Source organism: Selaginella moellendorffii, unplaced genomic scaffold (genome assembly GCF_000143415.4).
Source record: "Selaginella moellendorffii unplaced genomic scaffold, v1.0 SELMOscaffold_9, whole genome shotgun sequence".
Lineage (NCBI taxonomy): Eukaryota > Viridiplantae > Streptophyta > Lycopodiopsida > Selaginellales > Selaginellaceae > Selaginella > Selaginella moellendorffii.
In genome coordinates this window covers 1,955,490-1,972,634 of record NW_003314270.1, presented here as the reverse complement: position 1 = coordinate 1,972,634, position 17,145 = coordinate 1,955,490, and the positions used below count along the sequence as shown (strand labels likewise).

At 45.4% G+C, this 17,145-nt stretch overlaps 7 protein-coding genes across 9 annotated transcripts; 1 reads left to right on the top strand and 6 right to left on the bottom strand.

The window, feature by feature from the left end:
• Positions 1-1,427: 1,427 nt before the first annotated feature.
• Positions 1,428-3,509, bottom strand: LOC112345526 (auxin transporter-like protein 1). Its single transcript, XM_024672434.1, has 8 exons — positions 3,221-3,509; positions 2,989-3,168; positions 2,824-2,936; positions 2,583-2,766; positions 2,432-2,529; positions 2,143-2,350; positions 1,818-2,075; positions 1,428-1,753 (listed from the first exon to the last, which is right to left on the bottom strand). Exons 1-8 carry the CDS (start codon positions 3,431-3,433, stop codon positions 1,562-1,564), a joined length of 1,446 nt encoding a protein of 481 aa, XP_024528202.1. The 5' UTR covers positions 3,434-3,509; the 3' UTR covers positions 1,428-1,561.
• A 130-nt stretch (positions 3,510-3,639) lies between these two features.
• On the bottom strand, positions 3,640-5,935 carry LOC9633124 (auxin transporter-like protein 1). Its single transcript, XM_024672433.1, has 8 exons — positions 5,696-5,935; positions 5,464-5,643; positions 5,299-5,411; positions 5,056-5,239; positions 4,905-5,002; positions 4,616-4,823; positions 4,291-4,548; positions 3,640-4,225 (listed from the first exon to the last, which is right to left on the bottom strand). The coding sequence occupies exons 1-8, from the start codon at positions 5,906-5,908 to the stop codon at positions 4,034-4,036; spliced, it is 1,446 nt and encodes a 481-aa protein (XP_024528201.1). The 5' UTR covers positions 5,909-5,935; the 3' UTR covers positions 3,640-4,033.
• Positions 5,936-6,043: 108 nt separating this feature from the next.
• Positions 6,044-6,926, bottom strand: LOC9633123 (pleckstrin homology domain-containing protein 1). Of its 2 annotated transcripts, none has more exons than XM_002967642.2 (5): positions 6,790-6,923; positions 6,648-6,696; positions 6,508-6,593; positions 6,307-6,444; positions 6,044-6,248 (listed from the first exon to the last, which is right to left on the bottom strand). In XM_002967642.2, the coding sequence occupies exons 1-5, from the start codon at positions 6,841-6,843 to the stop codon at positions 6,162-6,164; spliced, it is 414 nt and encodes a 137-aa protein (XP_002967688.1). In that variant the 5' UTR covers positions 6,844-6,923; the 3' UTR covers positions 6,044-6,161. The 2 variants fall into 2 exon arrangements, with proteins under 2 accessions (XP_002967688.1, XP_024528203.1); XM_024672435.1 differs by having other exon boundaries at positions 6,101-6,248; positions 6,307-6,436; positions 6,643-6,696; positions 6,790-6,926.
• A 95-nt stretch (positions 6,927-7,021) lies between these two features.
• LOC112345525 (pentatricopeptide repeat-containing protein At4g02750-like) lies at positions 7,022-9,242 on the bottom strand. The gene has a single exon (XM_024672431.1). It carries the CDS (start codon positions 9,227-9,229, stop codon positions 7,031-7,033), a length of 2,199 nt encoding a protein of 732 aa, XP_024528199.1. The 5' UTR covers positions 9,230-9,242; the 3' UTR covers positions 7,022-7,030.
• Positions 9,243-9,302: 60 nt separating this feature from the next.
• On the bottom strand, positions 9,303-11,383 carry LOC9630978. Its single transcript, XM_002967641.2, has 10 exons — positions 10,981-11,383; positions 10,817-10,913; positions 10,569-10,720; positions 10,418-10,510; positions 10,283-10,345; positions 10,123-10,191; positions 9,964-10,066; positions 9,833-9,904; positions 9,689-9,777; positions 9,303-9,615 (listed from the first exon to the last, which is right to left on the bottom strand). The coding sequence occupies exons 1-10, from the start codon at positions 11,224-11,226 to the stop codon at positions 9,472-9,474; spliced, it is 1,128 nt and encodes a 375-aa protein (XP_002967687.2). The 5' UTR covers positions 11,227-11,383; the 3' UTR covers positions 9,303-9,471.
• Positions 11,384-11,632: 249 nt separating this feature from the next.
• LOC9633122 (ORM1-like protein 2) lies at positions 11,633-12,655 on the top strand. The gene is made up of 3 exons (XM_002967902.2): positions 11,633-11,850; positions 11,940-12,088; positions 12,419-12,655. The coding sequence occupies exons 1-3, from the start codon at positions 11,674-11,676 to the stop codon at positions 12,561-12,563; spliced, it is 471 nt and encodes a 156-aa protein (XP_002967948.1). The 5' UTR covers positions 11,633-11,673; the 3' UTR covers positions 12,564-12,655.
• Positions 12,619-14,826, bottom strand: LOC9633121 (myb-like protein L). 2 transcript variants are annotated; one of them, XM_024672432.1, is made up of 2 exons: positions 12,935-14,826; positions 12,621-12,761 (listed from the first exon to the last, which is right to left on the bottom strand). In XM_024672432.1, exons 1-2 carry the CDS (start codon positions 14,801-14,803, stop codon positions 12,690-12,692), a joined length of 1,941 nt encoding a protein of 646 aa, XP_024528200.1. In that variant the 5' UTR covers positions 14,804-14,826; the 3' UTR covers positions 12,621-12,689. The 2 variants fall into 2 exon arrangements, with proteins under 2 accessions (XP_002967686.2, XP_024528200.1); XM_002967640.2 differs by having other exon boundaries at positions 12,619-14,826.
• Between the last annotated feature and the right edge of the window lie 2,319 nt (positions 14,827-17,145).

Sequence of the window (17,145 nt, the reverse complement as noted above, 5' to 3'; positions counted from 1 at the left end):
ATGTTAGCATAGTTTCTAGGTGCAAATCCAATGATGATATTCACACAATGAACAAACCAAGTCAGATTTGCCCCAAAGGATATCCTCTTGCGTGTAGTAAAAATTTGGAATTCCATGTATCCTCGTTAGTTCGTTAATTTATAAGCCCTTAGGAGGAGGTTCGTGCCCTTTCTGTAGTCCCTACTGCAAGGCTAAGATTCATTCAAAGATGAGTTAGCGCACTTGTCTTATGTGAGAGGCAAGGTAGCATATTTTAGCCTTGAGTTGGAAGATGTTCACACCTCACATGAAGTTATAAGTTGGAGAAGCACATTGGTGGTAGAGTGTTCTACGGCAAGTTTCACAGATCATGAAGCATAGCAGGTGGCTTCAAGTTTTGTGGTGGAGTCATCTAGCAAGCAGACACCCCAAGAGCAGTGTTGGCTGTTCATGCTTGTAGTTTCTCTAACTTTTTTGAGAGTTTCAATGTTGTTTTAATCCCCTTAAGACTAAGGTAATGTACATATACATTTATCATTGACTTGTAAGCCAATCGTACTAGAGTAAGGTCCTAAATAGTGCTTGGTTCCAATCAGCAAGCAAACATGCTTGAGCTTTTTTGTGACTGGGATGATCATTTAGTGTCTGCAACACGAATCCATTCGCTCTGCAGTTTTCTTTTTCATTCGGCTGTCTTGTACAGGTGACCAGAAAATATGACTAGCTTCAGTCAGTGACAATTTGGAGAAGATCACACTGGATATACGACACCATACTATCCTTGTGGGAGAACCATTCTAGCTTTGGGTGTTTGGGCAACACAATAAATCTTCCATGGCCCTCCAAGAGCACCTGGTTCTTTTAGCGTTTCCATCAAGCTGTTCGACTCCTAAGCGCTACATTGCTGCTTATGTTGCGAACGAATGCGTGACTTACCTTCAGATACACAGAGTTCTAGAGGAGGTCGGCCCAATCTTCTTGAGATTTATTTCCTGCGGTACATAGTCGAGGAAATCCCAATCCTAAGACAAGTAAGTTGATGCCATGTCGGCAAATAGATTCTTGCAATAAGAGACTAAATTAATCAACTTCCACTGTGGCTTGCGGTTGTTAAAGCAGTTGTTTAAACTAAGGTACTTTCTTGCGTTCCTTTAAGTTATGCCTCCTTTTGGAGCGGTAAAATTGTCAACTTCAAATTGTCTGGAACTTACTATCAGCGAGAGACAGTAGTAAGACTCTTCAGGTCTCAGGCCCCACAAATATTTCCTTGCACTGCTGTTTTGCTCAACCTCTATGTGTTCATAGAAAGAATCTTTCAAAATTAGCAAGGCAAGTGCCAATGTGGTCATCTAATGCATTTGCTCTTGTTGCAAAATATATTTTATATATTTGATCACAAAAATATCTTACTTTCCTACAACGAACCTTTTCCATCTTCAACACCGATAATCCCTCAAGCTTGGGAGTTGCTGCCACGGATTGTTAATCCGCCGTTGCCAGGGATCGAACCCGCGCACATGCAACCATGTAATATATGGTTTGTTTACAAGAAGAATCTCTTCCACTAAAAAACTTCCTGACGTCAAGACTTTGGTGGACACTGGTAACACCTCGCGAAAAGCCCAAAGTTTCGCACTTGTCTTGTCAAATTGGAAATCGTTGCCCATCCTCCAATCCCAACACCCACCACCACCACCCACAAAATCACTCCCAGATTGATGCAATACATTCCAGCCCAGCTACGTATCCAGAATGGAGGTTCCTCAAATGAACTCTTTTAAGAAAACAAAAAGCCATTGTTAAGCTACCAACATGCAAAGGAAACAGAAACCATTTACCTTGCGTGCCTTCTCACTTCTGAAGACGATCATATGCGCAAGGCATGGAAGGAAGTAAACAGCGAGCGTTGTAAAAAAGGAACCGTTGAAGGAGTCGATGGGACCAAAGAAAGGCAGCATAATCGCACAAAACCATATGAGGAGAAAAACCGGTATCCTGGCAGCCACTTTTAACAGGTAGTAATTCGAGTGGTGAATCCCAAAAAGCTTCTCACACATAATGAAGAATGGCAACGCTAAGAGACCAAATTCAAAGAACTGCAAGATAAAAGAGTTAGAACAATGGCACACACAAAGAAAAAAGGATAAACACTCTTTGACAAACCTGGTGGATGATAATCAGCACTACCGCGGCATCGCGGAACTTCGTCCTGGGAAGAACAGCGAAGGCGTTAGCGTTGTGCAGCATCCTATCGCCAAAAGCCCAGTATACAGTTGATGCAGATGGTAGCGTCAAGGTGAGAGTATATAAGACGACATAAAAATACACTCGCTTGAAATCTCTTGGCTTCCACATTGACCCTGCAAGTTCACTGTTGGCACGGTAACGAAAACAACATTGTCAAACCGTTATGAGAGCTTAAATGCAGAAAGAAAGGAATACGAAGACGTACACTGTCAGTCCGTGTCCTCCAAATGTGTAGATTATGTTAGATGCGCCCAAAAAATAGTTTTCCAGGCTATGAGGACCAGTGTGCTTCACCCCCGGATCCTGCAAATTCCCAAGATTCAGCACAGTGACTTTACCATTGTCAAACGGCTTACTCTCCCGTGGACTGCTGCAGCAATGGTTAAATACCAAGCCACATATGTCGTCATGATAATCCCAGCAAAAGACCACATCCGATAATTACGCGGCGAGGGGAGCAAAACACCCAGAAACATGAACGGCCCCAGGACAAGGGTCCATGTCCGTTTGTCGAGACTATCATTGATATAGTACGCGGCACTGCAATGCTATCCAGGATAAAGGCAGAGAATTGAAAAGCATTAGAAAATCAAGCACCTCGCACAGGCTACCATTTGGATCATGGCACCGGAGGACAAGCCGCAAAAGTATAATAGCAATGTCGCTCCCTTGCCCCAAGGCCCGAGGAAAAACTCCATAACTTCATACCACTGGAAGGGAAGGTCAGCCAAGAGCACTCTGCGAGATCTCACTGATACAAACCTGAACAACGTGATTTTTCTTCTGCTGCGAGCTTTGCGTTGCTAGATAAGTGAGGTACACGCTGGTCATGATGTAAGAAACCCAGGACCCCATCATGCCATAGAGCAATTGGAAAGTAATGCCTGATGCCATTCCCATCTGAGCGAATGTGAATGGGAGATTGAGCAAGACTTGAGACACCTGCAAGAACAAAGCGGTGAGAAGAACCTGGAGAAAGAAAGCTCACACGAACCTGAAAAGACGCTGCGTTGAGCCAGGCATCGAAAGACGATCCTCCGTTCCATAAAACTCTATCGATAAACTCGCGATACCGTGAAGCACCGACGGTTTCCTGCGGCACAATCGCTGAACTGGCAGGCTCCTGCCGCTGCGATGAGGAGGTATCTACTAGATCTAGTTGAGAGGACTCATCCCAGACACTCAGAGAGATGCTACTAGAATCCATACTCTGTGCATCACTGAAATTGAAAAAAGAGGAGAAGTACGATGCAAGGGAAGCTACCAAGTAGCTGATTATGGACTTGACTTCTAAACAAGCCCAGACAAGGAATGAAGTTTCCAGGGATAGATAAATTGAGAGACGGGCTGCTGCTTACTGTACACACACTTCAATCTTGAAGCAGTCACTAAGTATGATTTTTTTATCCTTCATTTTCTGGATCCACAAGCAGATGGACTTCTCGGTGTTCTTGAAGCCCAAGAAGCCGTAGTCTTTGCTCTTGTTCATGATAGGGGAGAGGGAGAGAGAGAGAAAGAGAGAGAGAGAGAGCATGCGAGAGAGAGCACGCACTTGTCCAGTTGGTTACAGTGTCAATCCATAAGGGTGCAAGAATTGATCACGTCCAAACCACCACAATCAAATATGAAACTAGAGTGCCTCCAACGAACCTTTTCCATCTTCAACACCGATGGTCCCTCGGGCTTGGGAGTTGTTACCACGGATTGTTAATCCGCCGTTGCCGGGGATCGAACCCGCGGACATGCGACCACGTAATATATGGTTTGTTTACAGGAAGAACCTCTTCCACTAAAAAACTTCCTGACGTCAAGACTTTGGTGGACACTGGTAACACCTCGCAAAAAGCCCAAAGCTTCGCACTTGTCTTGTCAAATTGGAAATCGTTGCCCATCCTCCAATCCCAACACCCACCACCACCACCCACAAAATCACTCCCAGATTGATGCAATACATTCCAGCCCAGCTGCGTATCCAGAATGGAGGTTGCTCAAATGAACTCTTTTAAGAAAACAAAAAGCCATTGTTAAGTTACCAACATGCAAAGGGAAACAAAAACCATTTACCTTGCGTGCCTTCTCACTTCTGAAGACGATCATATGCACAAGGCATGGAAGGAAGTAAACAGCGAGCGTTGTAAAAAAGGAACCGTTGAAGGAGTCGATGGGACCAAAGAAAGGCAGCATAATCGCACAAAACCATATGAGGAGAAAAACCGGTATCCTGGCAGCCACTTTTAACAGGTAGTAATTCGAGTGGTGAATCCCAAAAAGCTTCTCACACATAATGAAGAATGGCAACGCTACGAGACCAAATTCAAAGAACTGCAAGATAAAAGAGTTAGAACAATGGCACACACAAAGAAAAAAGGATAAACACTCTTTGACAAACCTGGTGGATGATAATCAGCACTACCGCGGCATCGCGGAACTTCGTCCTGGGAAGAACAGCGAAGGCGTTAGCGTTGTGCAGCATCCTATCGCCAAAAGCCCAGTATACAGTTGATGCAGATGGTAGCGTCAAGGTGAGAGTATATAAGACAGCATAAAAATACACTCGCTTGAAATCTCTTGGCTTCCACATTGACCCTGCAAGTTCACTGTTGGCACGGTAACGAAAACAACATTGTCAAACCGTTAAGAGAACTTAAATGCAGAAAGAAAGGAATATGAAGACGTACACTGTCAGTCCGTGTCCTCCAAATGTGTAGATTATGTTAGATGCGCCCAAAAAATAGTTTTCCAGGCTATGAGGACCAGTGTGCTTCACCCCCGGATCCTGCAAATTCCCAAGATTCAGCACAGTGACTTTAGCATTGTCAAACGGCTTACTCTCCCGTGGACTGCTGCAGCAATGGTTAAATACCAAGCCACATATGTCGTCATGATAATCCCAGCAAAAGACCACATCCGATAATTACGCGGCGAGGGGAGCAAAACACCCAGAAACATGAACGGCCCCAGGACAAGGGTCCATGTCCGTTTGTCCAGATTATCATTGATATAGTACGCGGCACTGCAATGCTATCCAGGATAAAGGCAGAGAATTGAAAAGCATTAGAAAATCAAGCACACCTCGCACAGGCTACCATTTGGATCATGGCAGCGGAAGACAAGCCGCAAAAGTATAATAGCAATGTCGCTCCCTTGCCCCAAGGCCCGAGGAAAAACTCCATAACTTCATACCACTGGAAGGGAATGTCAACCAAGAGCACTCTGCGAGATCGCACTGATACAAACCTGAACAACGTGGTTTTTCTTCTGCTGCGAGCCTTGCGTTGCTAGATAAGTGAGGTACACGCTGGTCATGATGTAAGAAACCCAGGACCCCATCATGCCATAGAGCAATTGGAAAGTAATGCCTGATGCCATTCCCATCTGAGCGAATGTGAATGGGAGATTGAGCAAGACTTGAGACACCTGCAAGAACAAAGCGGTGAGAAGAACCTGGAGAAAGAAAGCTCACACGAACCTGAAAAGACGCTGCGTTGAGCCAGGCATCGAAAGACGATCCTCCGTTCCATAAAACTCTATCGATAAACTCGCGATACCGTGAAGCACCGACGGTTTCCTGCGGCACAATCGCTGAACTGGTAGGCTCCTGCCGTTGCGATGAGGAGGTATCTACTAGATCTAGTTGAGAGGACTCATCCCAGACACTCAGAGAGATGCTACTAGAATCCATAAGTTACCCTCTGTGCATCACTGAAATTGAAAAAAGAGGAGAAGTACGATGCAAGGGAAGCTACCAAGTAGCAACTAAAAGCAGCCCATATACGCTGACTATGCACTTGAGTTCCAGACAAGCCCAGACAAGGGATGAAGTTTCCAGGGATAGATAAATTGAGAGACGGGCTGCTGCCTACTGTACACACACTTCATCTTAGCCACGCAAGCTATTATATAATCCAAACGAGAGAACCGACGCCATTACTTAGCTAATAGTCGAGAACCTCCGTCTCCGTTATGGACCTGGAGTGCCGGACGATTGATCTCCCGATAGAGTTGATCCAGTCCTCTTTTTCCTGCGTGATTTGCAAGTTAAACGTGAAGCATGATCTATTGAGCTAAAGACGGCCAGACCTTGTCCGAGTCCGCGATAAAATACATCGTCTCCTTGTTCGTGGACAATTCAAATGCGTGCTGCCGGTTTAGAACGTCCTCGGCTCCTTTCACAGTCAGACATCCGCTCACAAGAATCACTCCTCGTGGTCTAGAGTACTGCAAAAGACAAGATGAAAGGACGAAAGAAAAGTCTAGAGAAAATAAAGGAAAATCTCCAACCTGAGTGATAGTGCTCTCCTTGAACCAGAAAAGCCTTCCTTGCTTAAGAACAAACCAGCGTCTTCTCCAAGTTTTAATGTACTCTCCTATTGCAGAGATTAATTCTCGGGAAAAGAGGGAACTTTAGAGGACTACCTTACCCTGCTTCATGAGCCAACCAGCTCGCTCGGGATTGCTCCAAAATGGAACCTGTCAGCAGCACATTGCCCATTTTCAGACCTAAATCGCATCGATGCACAAGGATTTCCAGAACCGCGCGGCTCATTTCCCGGATCTACACACCTGATTCTCTTCCGCCGGCTCTTTGCGCGTGAAGAATCCGGCGATGCCCGCCATCGCCTCCTCCTCTCCCTCCACGCCTTGCAAATAGATAGAGAATTAAAGCCTAAAGAAAAGTTTCTCGAGCCTTTAGGAATCGAACCTTGGACTCCCTTTAAATCTAAGCTTTTTCATCCTTGAGAGTCGAACTCGATACCTTTTAGTGTCAACACGTGGCAGGCCACATGCCGTTGGATTTGCCGGATTAAACTTCTATACAAATGTTTGATAGCATTACATAAGACGAGGAATCGAGCTTGGAAGCCATAGCCGCCGCTCGCTGCGAGCTTTCACGGTGTGTTCTACACGAAGATAGCAGCGACATCCAAGCGACCTCACCCGGCTCAAAAGGCATGTTTTTTATGAGATCCTCGGCCTCTCTCAGCTTCCCGGCGCGCGCGAGCAAGTCGATCACGCAGTGGTAGTGTTCTCTCACGAGATTTACGTGGTGATCCACGGTTATGGACGCGAAATAGTCCAGGGCCCTCTTGAGTTCGCCGAGATGGCTACAAGCCGTGAGAACCGTGATGAAGTTCACGTAGTCCGGCTCGAATCCCTCGCTGATCATCTCCATGAAGAGATCGAGGGCTTCTTGCGGACGGCCGCTCTGGACAAAGGCAGTGATCATCGTGCTCCAGGAGACCAGGTCTCGGTGTTTCATGCCATCGAACACGGTCTTCGATCCTTGGAGGTGAGCACACTTCGAGTAGAGATCTATCAGCGAGTTTTCCAGCACGAGATCGGGCTCGTTCTTGCTCGTCTCGTAAGTTTCATGGAGGATCCTGACCAGAGCTACAGATGCCAAGCTTCCACACGCTTCGAAGGCTGCAACGAAGCTAAAGTTGTCGGGATGGAAGCCGGCTTGATCCATAGCGGCAAAAACTTTTATGCTCGTCTTGGCTCGGGCATTGATCGTGTATCCAGCGATGAGCAAAGTCCACGACGTGATATCGTGTTTGGGCATTCGATCGAACTCTTCCTGGGATCTCTCCATGCAGCCACACTTGGAGTACAAATCTACGAGAGTGTTACCGAGAGTTTGATCCGGTTCCAGCCCGCTGGTGACAAAGCTCGAGTGGATCTCTTGGCCTCTTTCTAGAGACTTCAAAGCCGAGCAAACGCTAAGCGCAGTGGAGTACGCGACGAGATCCGGAGAAACTCCTTCGTGATCCATGAGAGAGAAGCATCGAAGTGCTCGATCGTTCATGGAGTTTTGGCTGTAAGCAGCCATCATGGTCGTCCAGGTACTCGCTCCTCTCGCTGAAATTTCGCTAAAGAGTTTCTCCGCCTCGATCAACAATCCATTCTCCGCATAGGCCGAGATCATGGTGTTCCACGATACCGTGTTCTTTGCGGGCATTCGATCAAACAAGTTCCTCGCCTCGCCAATGTTTCCAGACTTCGCATATGCTGAAACCATCGAAGTCCACGACACCACGTCCGGGGATGGCATTTTCTCAAACAAATCTCTCGCTCGATGGAGCTCGCGATTGCTAGAAATGTATGCTTGGATCATCGCGTTCCAAGACACGGTGTTTGGATTTGGCATCTCCTTGAACAAGCTTTCGGCTTTCTCCAAATGCCCATTGTGGGAGTATGCGAGGAGCATGACGTTCCAGGAGATGGTGTTGGGATTTGGGATTCTATCAAACAGCCGCTTTGCCTCGTCGATCTGAGCGTTTTGGGCATAGGCTTGCACCATGGTCGTCCAAGACACCACATTTCTGTCTGGCATCCTCTCGAAAAGCTCCCGCGCTCGATGCAATTCTCCGTTCTGGGCAAACATCGCCACCATCGTCGTCCACGCCACAACATTCTTCACGGGCATTCGCTCAAACAACTCCCTCGCCTCGTCGATGTGAGCGCTTTGAGCATACGCATTCAGCATGGCGTTCCAGGACGCAGCGTTTGGCTCTGGAATTCGATCAAACAAACTCTTCGCTTCGTACAAATACCCGTTCTCGGCATACCCCGAGATTATCGAGTTCCATGACACAGTGTTTTTGCATGGAGACCGATCAAACAAGGCTCTCGCTTCGCTGATTTCTCTCTTGCTTGTGTAGGCGGAGATGATGGTGTTCCAAGAAACGGCATCAGGACGAGGAATGCTATCAAAAATATTCCTAGATTCCTGCAGATGCCCGTTACGGGCAAATGCAGAAAGTATAAGATTCCAGGAGAAGACGTTCGGCTGCTCGATCTGGCCGAAAACGGCGAGGGCATCGGCGGGGCTGCCGCACTTGGCGTACATATTGATGAGGAGATTTGCCAGATATCTGTTATGGACTTGAGCACTGGAAGCAATAAGCGCATGAAGATTTTTGGCGCTCGCGAGGTCTTGCGAGTCTGTGCATGACCGAATAAGCGAAGCATAACGAGATCTCTCCGCCGTTGAAGACGTCATAGTAGAGACTCAAATTGTTTGAATTGGCAGATAAATCATTTTGTAAAGAATTTCTATCAGTAAATCAACATGCTTGCAATATAAATTCGATAGCAAATATATATATACTCATTTTTCTCAAAGCTTGACATAGCTATTTTCTGTACAGAGCGAGCGACCGTTCGTTATAATGCTATCAAAACTGTGTGTCTTAATATACATCCTCGGCTATGCGGTGTACTCCTTAATACTTGTAAAAACACTCACAGATCTTTCCTGTAACCCATAATGCTTGCAACCCGTTGCCTGAGCTTTAGCCTCTGATAATGCAGCCTCAAAAGCCCATTGCCAACGACGACGTTGGAGTAAACAAGATGAGTGACCATTGGTGCCAATATGTTCCCAGTCTGTGAGAAGAAAAAAATGGAAGAAAAGTGAACTTTGTGCAAGAGAAAATAGTTAGTCCTTTTTTGTGCATACCTGTAGCCACTCGAATCCAAGGTAGAGTGCCAACAGTGATTCCATGAGGGGAGAGTAAATCTTCTTCATCGTTCTCCTCTCGTTCCACACTGCAAATGGACACTTGTTCTCACAAACTGGACCGGAAGAACGCCGCACACAAACCTTCAAATCGCTTCCTCATGTCTTTCAGAGCCTGTTTTCCACGGGAGACCGGTGCAATCACATAAGTTGGATCTGCAACCAAAGTACACCTTTTTCAGTCAAGCTGGCTATTGTTTACGAAATTTCCAAACCTTTTGGAGCTGTGATCACGTAGTACATAGAGCCCGTCAGTGCCGAGGACAGGACGACGGCCAGTATCTGTGCAAACGGTGCGAAGGACGGTACTATAGCAGTCTGAAAGAAAACAAAACGATTAAAGAGAGGCTCGAATGCTTGCTTGTTTTGCTTACCAGTGCGGACAATCCCTGTGGAGTTTGGTTAAGACTCGCACTGGCTTGGATTGCATGTGAAAAGCCACCCTGAAATTTACATAAGAATTCATAAGAATTCATAAAAATCAGTTTTTTTTTTCTCTAGAAAACCAACAATCAGGAGGTAGAAAGAACCAACCTGAAGAGCAACTCTAAAGAAGATCTCTTCGGAAAGAGCTCCGGCTATAACGATAGGGAGGAACTGCAAACATCGTGAAATAATCAATACTTGAATCGACGAACAACGTTGAGAAGAGAACAAAAAACTAAGTACCTGCCACCCCATTCCCTCGAAATACTCCATAAGTTCTCCGTCCTCGACATCACGCACAGCTCTAGCGGGTGCCCAAGCATTGACAATCGCATCCTATGTGTGATACGCGCAACTTAGAACCGGAGATAGAAATTTTTTCGGAAGAGCTTACGTCTTGGATAAAGAGTAAAGCCAGCATAGGCACGACTGCGTAGCCGAGGCCATCCAACACAGCCTCTGGAGATATCTCAAAGCCACCCCAGCAATCTATACCAATCACCTTACAAATGGCTTGGCCAACAAACGCTAGCCCTGCATACAAGCCTGCGAGCGAGAGCTCAAAGTTAGCCACCATAGCTATGATTCAAGAAAGAGGAGGTCATGGTTTGTGGATTTCTAGAAAGAAAACTTCACACTCACCGAGTCCATACACGACGCGAAACGTTAAGCTAAGTTGCTCCCAGAGAGGCTCACTGGCGTCTTTGAGAAACAGTGCGTCGGGATCCCACTTTGCTCCCTGTGGAAATCAAACAAAACAAACTCAGGAATCTCTCGATCGATAAGAACAAACAGTGAGAACCGACCTCGATGCTTTGGATTCCACTGCTCCTCTCCAGCTTCTTGTCCTCCACATACTCGGGCTCCCGGACCGCGCAAACAGTGGTGGACACCGCCCTCTTTTCCCTGATAGCGTCGGCAGCCGGAGAACAAGAAGAACTACACCACTGTTTGATCGGATTGGATCCAAGGAACTCTTTCCTGGCGACCCATTTAGGATGCGATCTCGCAGAAATCCCAATTCTTGTTCTTGGACGCAGCAGACATTCCATCGCCCAAGAGACCTGGTGTTTCGCTCACAGGAAAATCAGCGCTTGCATGGCGTGAAGCCGCGCCCACGACCAATCCAATTTTACCATCAGCTTCGCAGCTATGCCCCACGCTCGATCGAGAGAGAGAGAGAGATGAGAGAGAGAGAGAGAGGAGAGAGTGAGATAGGCTTAGCCAATCGCTATTGGGCACACAGATTGCGAGCAATGCCACCTCTGCAAAACCCAGCCACGTGTAAAGCGACATTCCGGCATATCCTACAATATGCCGCCATTCTCTCCTACCTGGCAGCAAGCCCTAAAACCAAAGATTCACGGCCCTCCATGTGTCACCCACCGTGCCACGAGTGCTCCACGTGTGAATGCTGACGGGGCCAAGCATATTCGCCTCTCTTCTAGGGTTGTAGAGTTCTAAGATCAGGGTTTTGGGAGCGCTGCTCGCTTGGCCCGATGTTCGTGAAGGTAGGGCATCCCGCGGATCTCAACAAGAACACAGAGTGGTTCCAGTACCCTGGAATCTGGACGACCTACATCCTCATCATCTTCTTGTCATGGCTTTTGGTGCTATCGCTGCTGGGATGCTCCGTGGGAACGGCATGGACGATTGTCAATCTGGTCCACTTTGGAGTAAGCCTTCAATTTTTTGTTCCCCTCTTTGGTTTTTTTTTTCTTGTTTCTATGGTTTTTTCTAAGATCACGAGAAAATGCGTGCGTAGGTGACATACAACTTCTTCCACTGGAAGAAGGGGACGCCGTTTGCCGAGGACCAAGGCCTATATAGCAAATTGACGTGGTGGGAGCAAATGGATCACGGGCGGCAGCTCACGCGGAACCGCAAGTTCTTGATGGTGGTGCCAGTGGTCTTGTAAGTTTTCTCTTGGTCTTGCTTTCTTTCGATCGAGCTCTATCTTGTCTCACGCAGTGATCTTGCTTGATCTATTCCATTGCTTCACGCAGTGAAAGTCTCTTGTTCTTACTTATTCCATTGCTTCCGAGCGAGTTCTATCTTTTCACGCAGTGAAAGTCTCTTGATCCATTCCATTGCTTTCGAGCGAGAGCTCTATCTTCTCACGCATTGTTCTTACTTGATCTTCGAGCAAGCTCTATCTTCTCATGCAGTGAAGTCTCTTGTTCTTGCTTAATCTTCCATTGCTTTCGAGCGAGCTCTCATGCAGTGAAACTCTTTTTCCTCTAGGTATCTCATCGCGTCCCACACCACGGACTACAAGAACCCTTTCCTCCTCCTCAACACCATCGCGGTGCTCGTGCTCGTCATCGCAAAGCTTCCTCACATGCACAAGGTTCGCATACTTGGCATCAACGCTGACTATCCAACTTAGCGACGAACAAAGAAGCTTTTAGTTTTTAGAAAGAGCGCTTGTACATGACACAGCATATGTATAAGATGAAGCTTTCATGTTTCTTTTCGAAACCATCCTTCGATCAAACTTTTAACTTAGCCCTATCTAAGCCTCGAAAAACAAAAGAGAATGAGAAAAAAATCTCCTCGTCACCTTGAACATATCTTCTTGCTTTGCCTTCCGATCGTTTCCGTGACTTCATTTATCTCCAGATCTTCGCCATCCTTTCGTTTGCCTCGTATCTTCTCCAATCTAGCAGCTCGCATCTCCCTTCCATCTTGCGACTCATCTTCAAGATCCACGTCCACCGTCTTTCGGCCTCGCGGCTTTCGTTGCCGAGGACGCTTTGCCTGTGAATCCTCCACTCTCCCGGCCCTCGTTCTAGCCCGCTTCTTGCAACCACCACCACCGAAATCCTTCTCACTGGTAACGTCCACCATCGAGTTTCGTCTACAGCGCTCAACTCCTGGCTTTCCGGGACTCTCGAGATCTTCTTCCAGCTCTTCGTCCAGCTCGAAGCTACTAGCTTCCACGTCTTGGCCAGGATCGTCACTCCCCGGGGGCAATTGCAAGACAGTGTCACCACTCTCCACCAGGAGGATGTCGCTCACTTCCAGCCCCGGCCGCTCTTTCTTCCTCTTGGAGAATCGGGGCAGCAGCGTTTTCTTGAGCACCACCTCCCTGTGGAAACTCTCCTTGCTCTCGGGATGCAAAGCCATCCACCGCCGCCAGCACTGGTTGTCCGTTCTCGGCGACATCACCTCCGCCACCGACGACCACTTATGCATCCCAAACTTCTCCACGGCCTCCTCCAGCTTCTCGTCCTCCTCCGGACTCCACATATCGAAGCTCAGCTTTGGATCCAAAACGTTCCGCCACCTCTCTCGGCACTGCGTCTCTGACCGGCCGGGGACGTGAGCCGCGACGGACTTCCACTGGTGAGGCCCGCACACCATCACGGCACACTTGAGGCGCTTGTCCTCCTCCAGCGACCATCGCCCGCGCTTCTTCCCCCTCAAAACTTCTTTCCACCTGTGCATCGCTTGCTGCCCCGTTCTTCCCTCCAGGCACGCCGCTACGTTCTGCCAGTCCTTCTCGCCACACATGTCCACCGCCAGCTTGAGCTGCTCGTCATCCTCCCGGCTCCACTCTCTCAGCGATAAGTTGGCGTTCAAGCTCCTTTGGTACCGGATCAAACACTGCGCTGGAGTTCTGTAAGTCCCGAGCTTCTCGGCCACACTCTCCCACTGAGCGAAGCCAAACTCCTTGGCAATGCTCAGGAGCTGGAGGTCCTCGGCTTTGCTCCAGGGCCCGTGGTTAATGAGCTTGTCCTCGAAGTTGATCCACCTGGCCTTGCACTCCTTGGCCGTTCTAGCCGGAAGCGAGCCCCTGGAGACGATCTCCCAGTCCACCACATCGATCAGGTTCCTCACCTCCGCATCCGAGATGTTGTCGATCTCCTTCTCGCGCTCTTCCAGAGAGACTCCTGTTTTCAAGTCCAGGACCACCGCTTCCATAGCCTGGACAAGGAGATGCTGCTGGACTTGCATCTTTACCGTGCTGTGCAGGGCCTCGCTCTCCTTCGGCGACCAGCTTTTCGAGCACTTGACGCTGTTCTTGAGCTCCCGGAAGTTGTCCACGTCCTTGTTCTTCTCGGGGCCGGCCACGACTCGGTGCTTCTTGAGCCTGGAAGTGGAGTAGCTTAAGGTGGCCAGGGACGCGACGAACCTCGCAACGCAGCCCCGGTCGAATGCTCGCCGGTTGCAGTGCTTCTCGAATCCCATGAGCGTCTTGACGCGCCTCTGGATCTCGGCGTTCTCCTTTTTTCTTTCCTCCACTCGCAGAAGCAAGTTACGAAGATGTTCTTGGCACTGCTTGTTCTTGTCGAGAGAATGCTGGAGGAGCTGCGAGTTGTAGTCCAGTACCTGGGTTTCCTGCTGTTCCACACCTTGAGTTTCTTGCTGCTCATCCAGTCCCTGAATTGGCTGCTGCTCCACCCCACTGCTTTCCACTTCCAATCGCTTCTTACCCTCGATCTTCTCACAGACGCTCCGCAAGGACTGCAAAACGGCCTCGTCCGCCGCCTCTCCGTCTTCCTCTCCTCCGTCCTCGTCCGCCGGATCTCCGTCCTCGTCTTCCAGGAATCCATGGCGGGCCACAAACGCACACAGCTCCTCATCATCTACCAGATCATCATCACCAGTATCATCACTTTCCATTCTCTTTGAAGGGAAGGGGGGGCGCTCACCTCATGCCATCGCCGCGCTACAAAAGCCCTAGCCAAAGGTAAAAAGACCTAAACAATCAAAGGAATATTCAGCTACATTTCATTTTAATTTAAATTTAAATTTTGTTTAATTATAAATCATTTAACAAAATATACTAACGATGAAACTAAATAGTATATTTTTTAATATATATTTTGTTTTCTTTTTAAAATTTAAAATTAAATTCTAAATATATAACAATTATGTAGACTAATAGTATAATAATAACTATGATTATAATTTTTATATTAATATCAAATTATTAAAAACTAAATTAATTTATACTAACACTTTTAACATGTTTTAAATAGCATCAATAACAATGCTTCTATCTCTCCACTCAAATATTTTTCCAAAGTATGAAAATGAATAATGTTGAAATGAACAAAGAAATTATGATTTTTATTTCTATATTATCTTTGATAACATTATGATAAAAGCCCGCTATATTTATCATGAATAATATATTTTGAGGTGGGACTTTAATAAAATATGTTATTTTATAAGTGTGTTATGAGAACAAATTCAATTAACATATACACTACACTATTTAATGTCATGCTTTTCAATTATTAATTAAAGATTTATTTCTTATTTCTTTAATATTAATATTTTATTTTAAAAAACTAATGAATTTTTTTCTTGCAACTAGAATAAAAACTATAAAAAGAAACCTAAAGGGAATGTATACTATATTTTAAAATGGGCATTTTAAATATGGTTTACATTATAAATGTATTACATTTTACTATATAACATATATCTGAAAATCAAGATATATGAAATTTCTAATTATCAAATATAAACATAATTTATCCCATTTACTAGTATTAGAATAGTGGGATTTCAATAATTTCAATCCATTTTTATATATAGCCTAGGGTTTTTGGGCTAATTGAATATACACATTTATGTATTCTATGCAATCAAATTTGTAGTTTTAGCTTTTGCATTATTGAAATCTCTATTATTCTTATAGTTTTATTTTTCATTTATTCTCTTTTCCTTTTCTAGCTTCCTTTTCCTATAACTCTAGAGTAGCAATTAATGTAGTTGCTTGGTGTTATGTAATAACAATTGAACAATTAAACTTAGTTAATGGTGGCATTTATTAGTTTTGATGTTAATCCTCACGTTCGGCTAAAGTTCTTTTTCATTAGAATCCTAAAAATTATGTGTACCATTGGTTCAATCATTTTACAGTGATTACTACCTATGATTTTTAGGATGATGCTTAATGTATATACGAATTTTCCATATGTTTCAAAGGGATAGCATTACAATGGTATAATGATTTGAGTGTGTGGGTTAAAACTTTCTCTTAGACTTAGATATCTTCAAATGTGCAATTAAATATGTTAACAATTATGATGATACTTTCCAACAATTGCATCATTTGTTAAAAGTTGTTTAAATTAATTATGCAATATAGTGTTTGTTTCCAAAGCCTTTTACTTCATATGGAGCCAAATAATCAAATTAAGGGCTAATATTCTGACAAAATCTTGTGAAATTTGTGCATACATTTGCCCTAACTACATTTACAATGCTTTTCAATTAGCATAACACTATTAAGACACCTCTCTCACTTGTCACTCACTTGTCACTACATATATTTTAGCTACTTTGCCATGTTTGGAAAGCAACATTAGAGTTGGGATTAAGCAAGGAAGTTTAACTGATATTTTGATGATGTGCAAATAGAATTTAGAAGTGGCTCAAGACAGTGTAAAAAAGTTTTTCAATAACATTGCCAATTCTAAATGGGAGATATTATCTTTGTGTGGGTGATTTTTCTATTAAGTAATTGACCAAACACATTAATACTTTTGTGGAGAGAAGAGTGATGAATTTTCTCATAGACATGTTAGTCTATATGATCAAACATGACTATTAACTATGGTGAAAATTCATTTGATATTTAATATCAACCAATTGAAATGTATTGATGTATATAGCTGTGGATGATATACCAAGTGCAGATTACCAATGCATTATAGTTTCTTTCATGTTATCTTAGAATTGTTGTATTGCTATGATTTGCTTTCTAGATGGACCCTGATGTATGAGCATTCTGCAAGAATATCTAAAGAATTTGGCACAATAACTAAAGAGATCTTCATACTAGTTTTTAGCATCCAAGAACAATGGCCAGCTATATCTAAATGAGCATCTTGGTTACTGTCCTGCTTGAAGGAGAAGATGGACCATGCTTGGCTGCAGGATTTAAGTTGTAGTCGTTGCTCCAGCTCTCCAGCCTCAGCCTCCAGCTGCTGGACAATGAGAGAACTCAT

Excerpts from the sequence above, each read along its gene's own strand:
- LOC9633123 (XM_002967642.2), bottom strand. The coding sequence starts at position 6,843 with ATGGCGGGCATCGCCGGATTCTTCACGCGCAAAGAGCCGGCGGAAGAG. Across the intron at positions 6,697-6,789 it reads AGCCGGCGGAAGAGAATCAG|GTTCCATTTTGGAGCAATCC; the intron begins GTGTGTAGATCC and ends TGCTGCTGACAG. Across the intron at positions 6,594-6,647 it reads TGGTTGGCTCATGAAGCAGG|GAGAGTACATTAAAACTTGG; the intron begins GTAAGGTAGTCC and ends TCTCTGCAATAG.
- LOC9630978 (XM_002967641.2), bottom strand. The coding sequence starts at position 11,226 with ATGGAATGTCTGCTGCGTCCAAGAACAAGAATTGGGATTTCTGCGAGA. Across the intron at positions 10,721-10,816 it reads TCGCGTCGTGTATGGACTCG|GCTTGTATGCAGGGCTAGCG; the intron begins GTGAGTGTGAAG and ends TCTCGCTCGCAG. Across the intron at positions 9,905-9,963 it reads CGTGATCACAGCTCCAAAAG|ATCCAACTTATGTGATTGCA; the intron begins GTTTGGAAATTT and ends CTTTGGTTGCAG.
- LOC112345526 (XM_024672434.1), bottom strand. The coding sequence starts at position 3,433 with ATGGATTCTAGTAGCATCTCTCTGAGTGTCTGGGATGAGTCCTCTCAA. Across the intron at positions 3,169-3,220 it reads TCAACGCAGCGTCTTTTCAG|GTGTCTCAAGTCTTGCTCAA; the intron begins GTTCGTGTGAGC and ends TTGTTCTTGCAG. Across the intron at positions 2,937-2,988 it reads AGAAAAATCACGTTGTTCAG|TGGTATGAAGTTATGGAGTT; the intron begins GTTTGTATCAGT and ends CTTCCCTTCCAG.
- LOC9633121 (XM_002967640.2), bottom strand. The coding sequence starts at position 14,803 with ATGGAAAGTGATGATACTGGTGATGATGATCTGGTAGATGATGAGGAG.
- LOC9633124 (XM_024672433.1), bottom strand. The coding sequence starts at position 5,908 with ATGGATTCTAGTAGCATCTCTCTGAGTGTCTGGGATGAGTCCTCTCAA. Across the intron at positions 5,240-5,298 it reads CAAATGGTAGCCTGTGCGAG|TGCCGCGTACTATATCAATG; the intron begins GTGTGCTTGATT and ends ATAGCATTGCAG. Across the intron at positions 4,824-4,904 it reads GGAGGACACGGACTGACAGT|TGAACTTGCAGGGTCAATGT; the intron begins GTACGTCTTCAT and ends CCGTGCCAACAG.
- LOC112345525 (XM_024672431.1), bottom strand. The coding sequence starts at position 9,229 with ATGACGTCTTCAACGGCGGAGAGATCTCGTTATGCTTCGCTTATTCGG.
- LOC9633122 (XM_002967902.2), top strand. The coding sequence starts at position 11,674 with ATGTTCGTGAAGGTAGGGCATCCCGCGGATCTCAACAAGAACACAGAG. Across the intron at positions 11,851-11,939 it reads TCAATCTGGTCCACTTTGGA|GTGACATACAACTTCTTCCA; the intron begins GTAAGCCTTCAA and ends ATGCGTGCGTAG. Across the intron at positions 12,089-12,418 it reads ATGGTGGTGCCAGTGGTCTT|GTATCTCATCGCGTCCCACA; the intron begins GTAAGTTTTCTC and ends TTTTTCCTCTAG.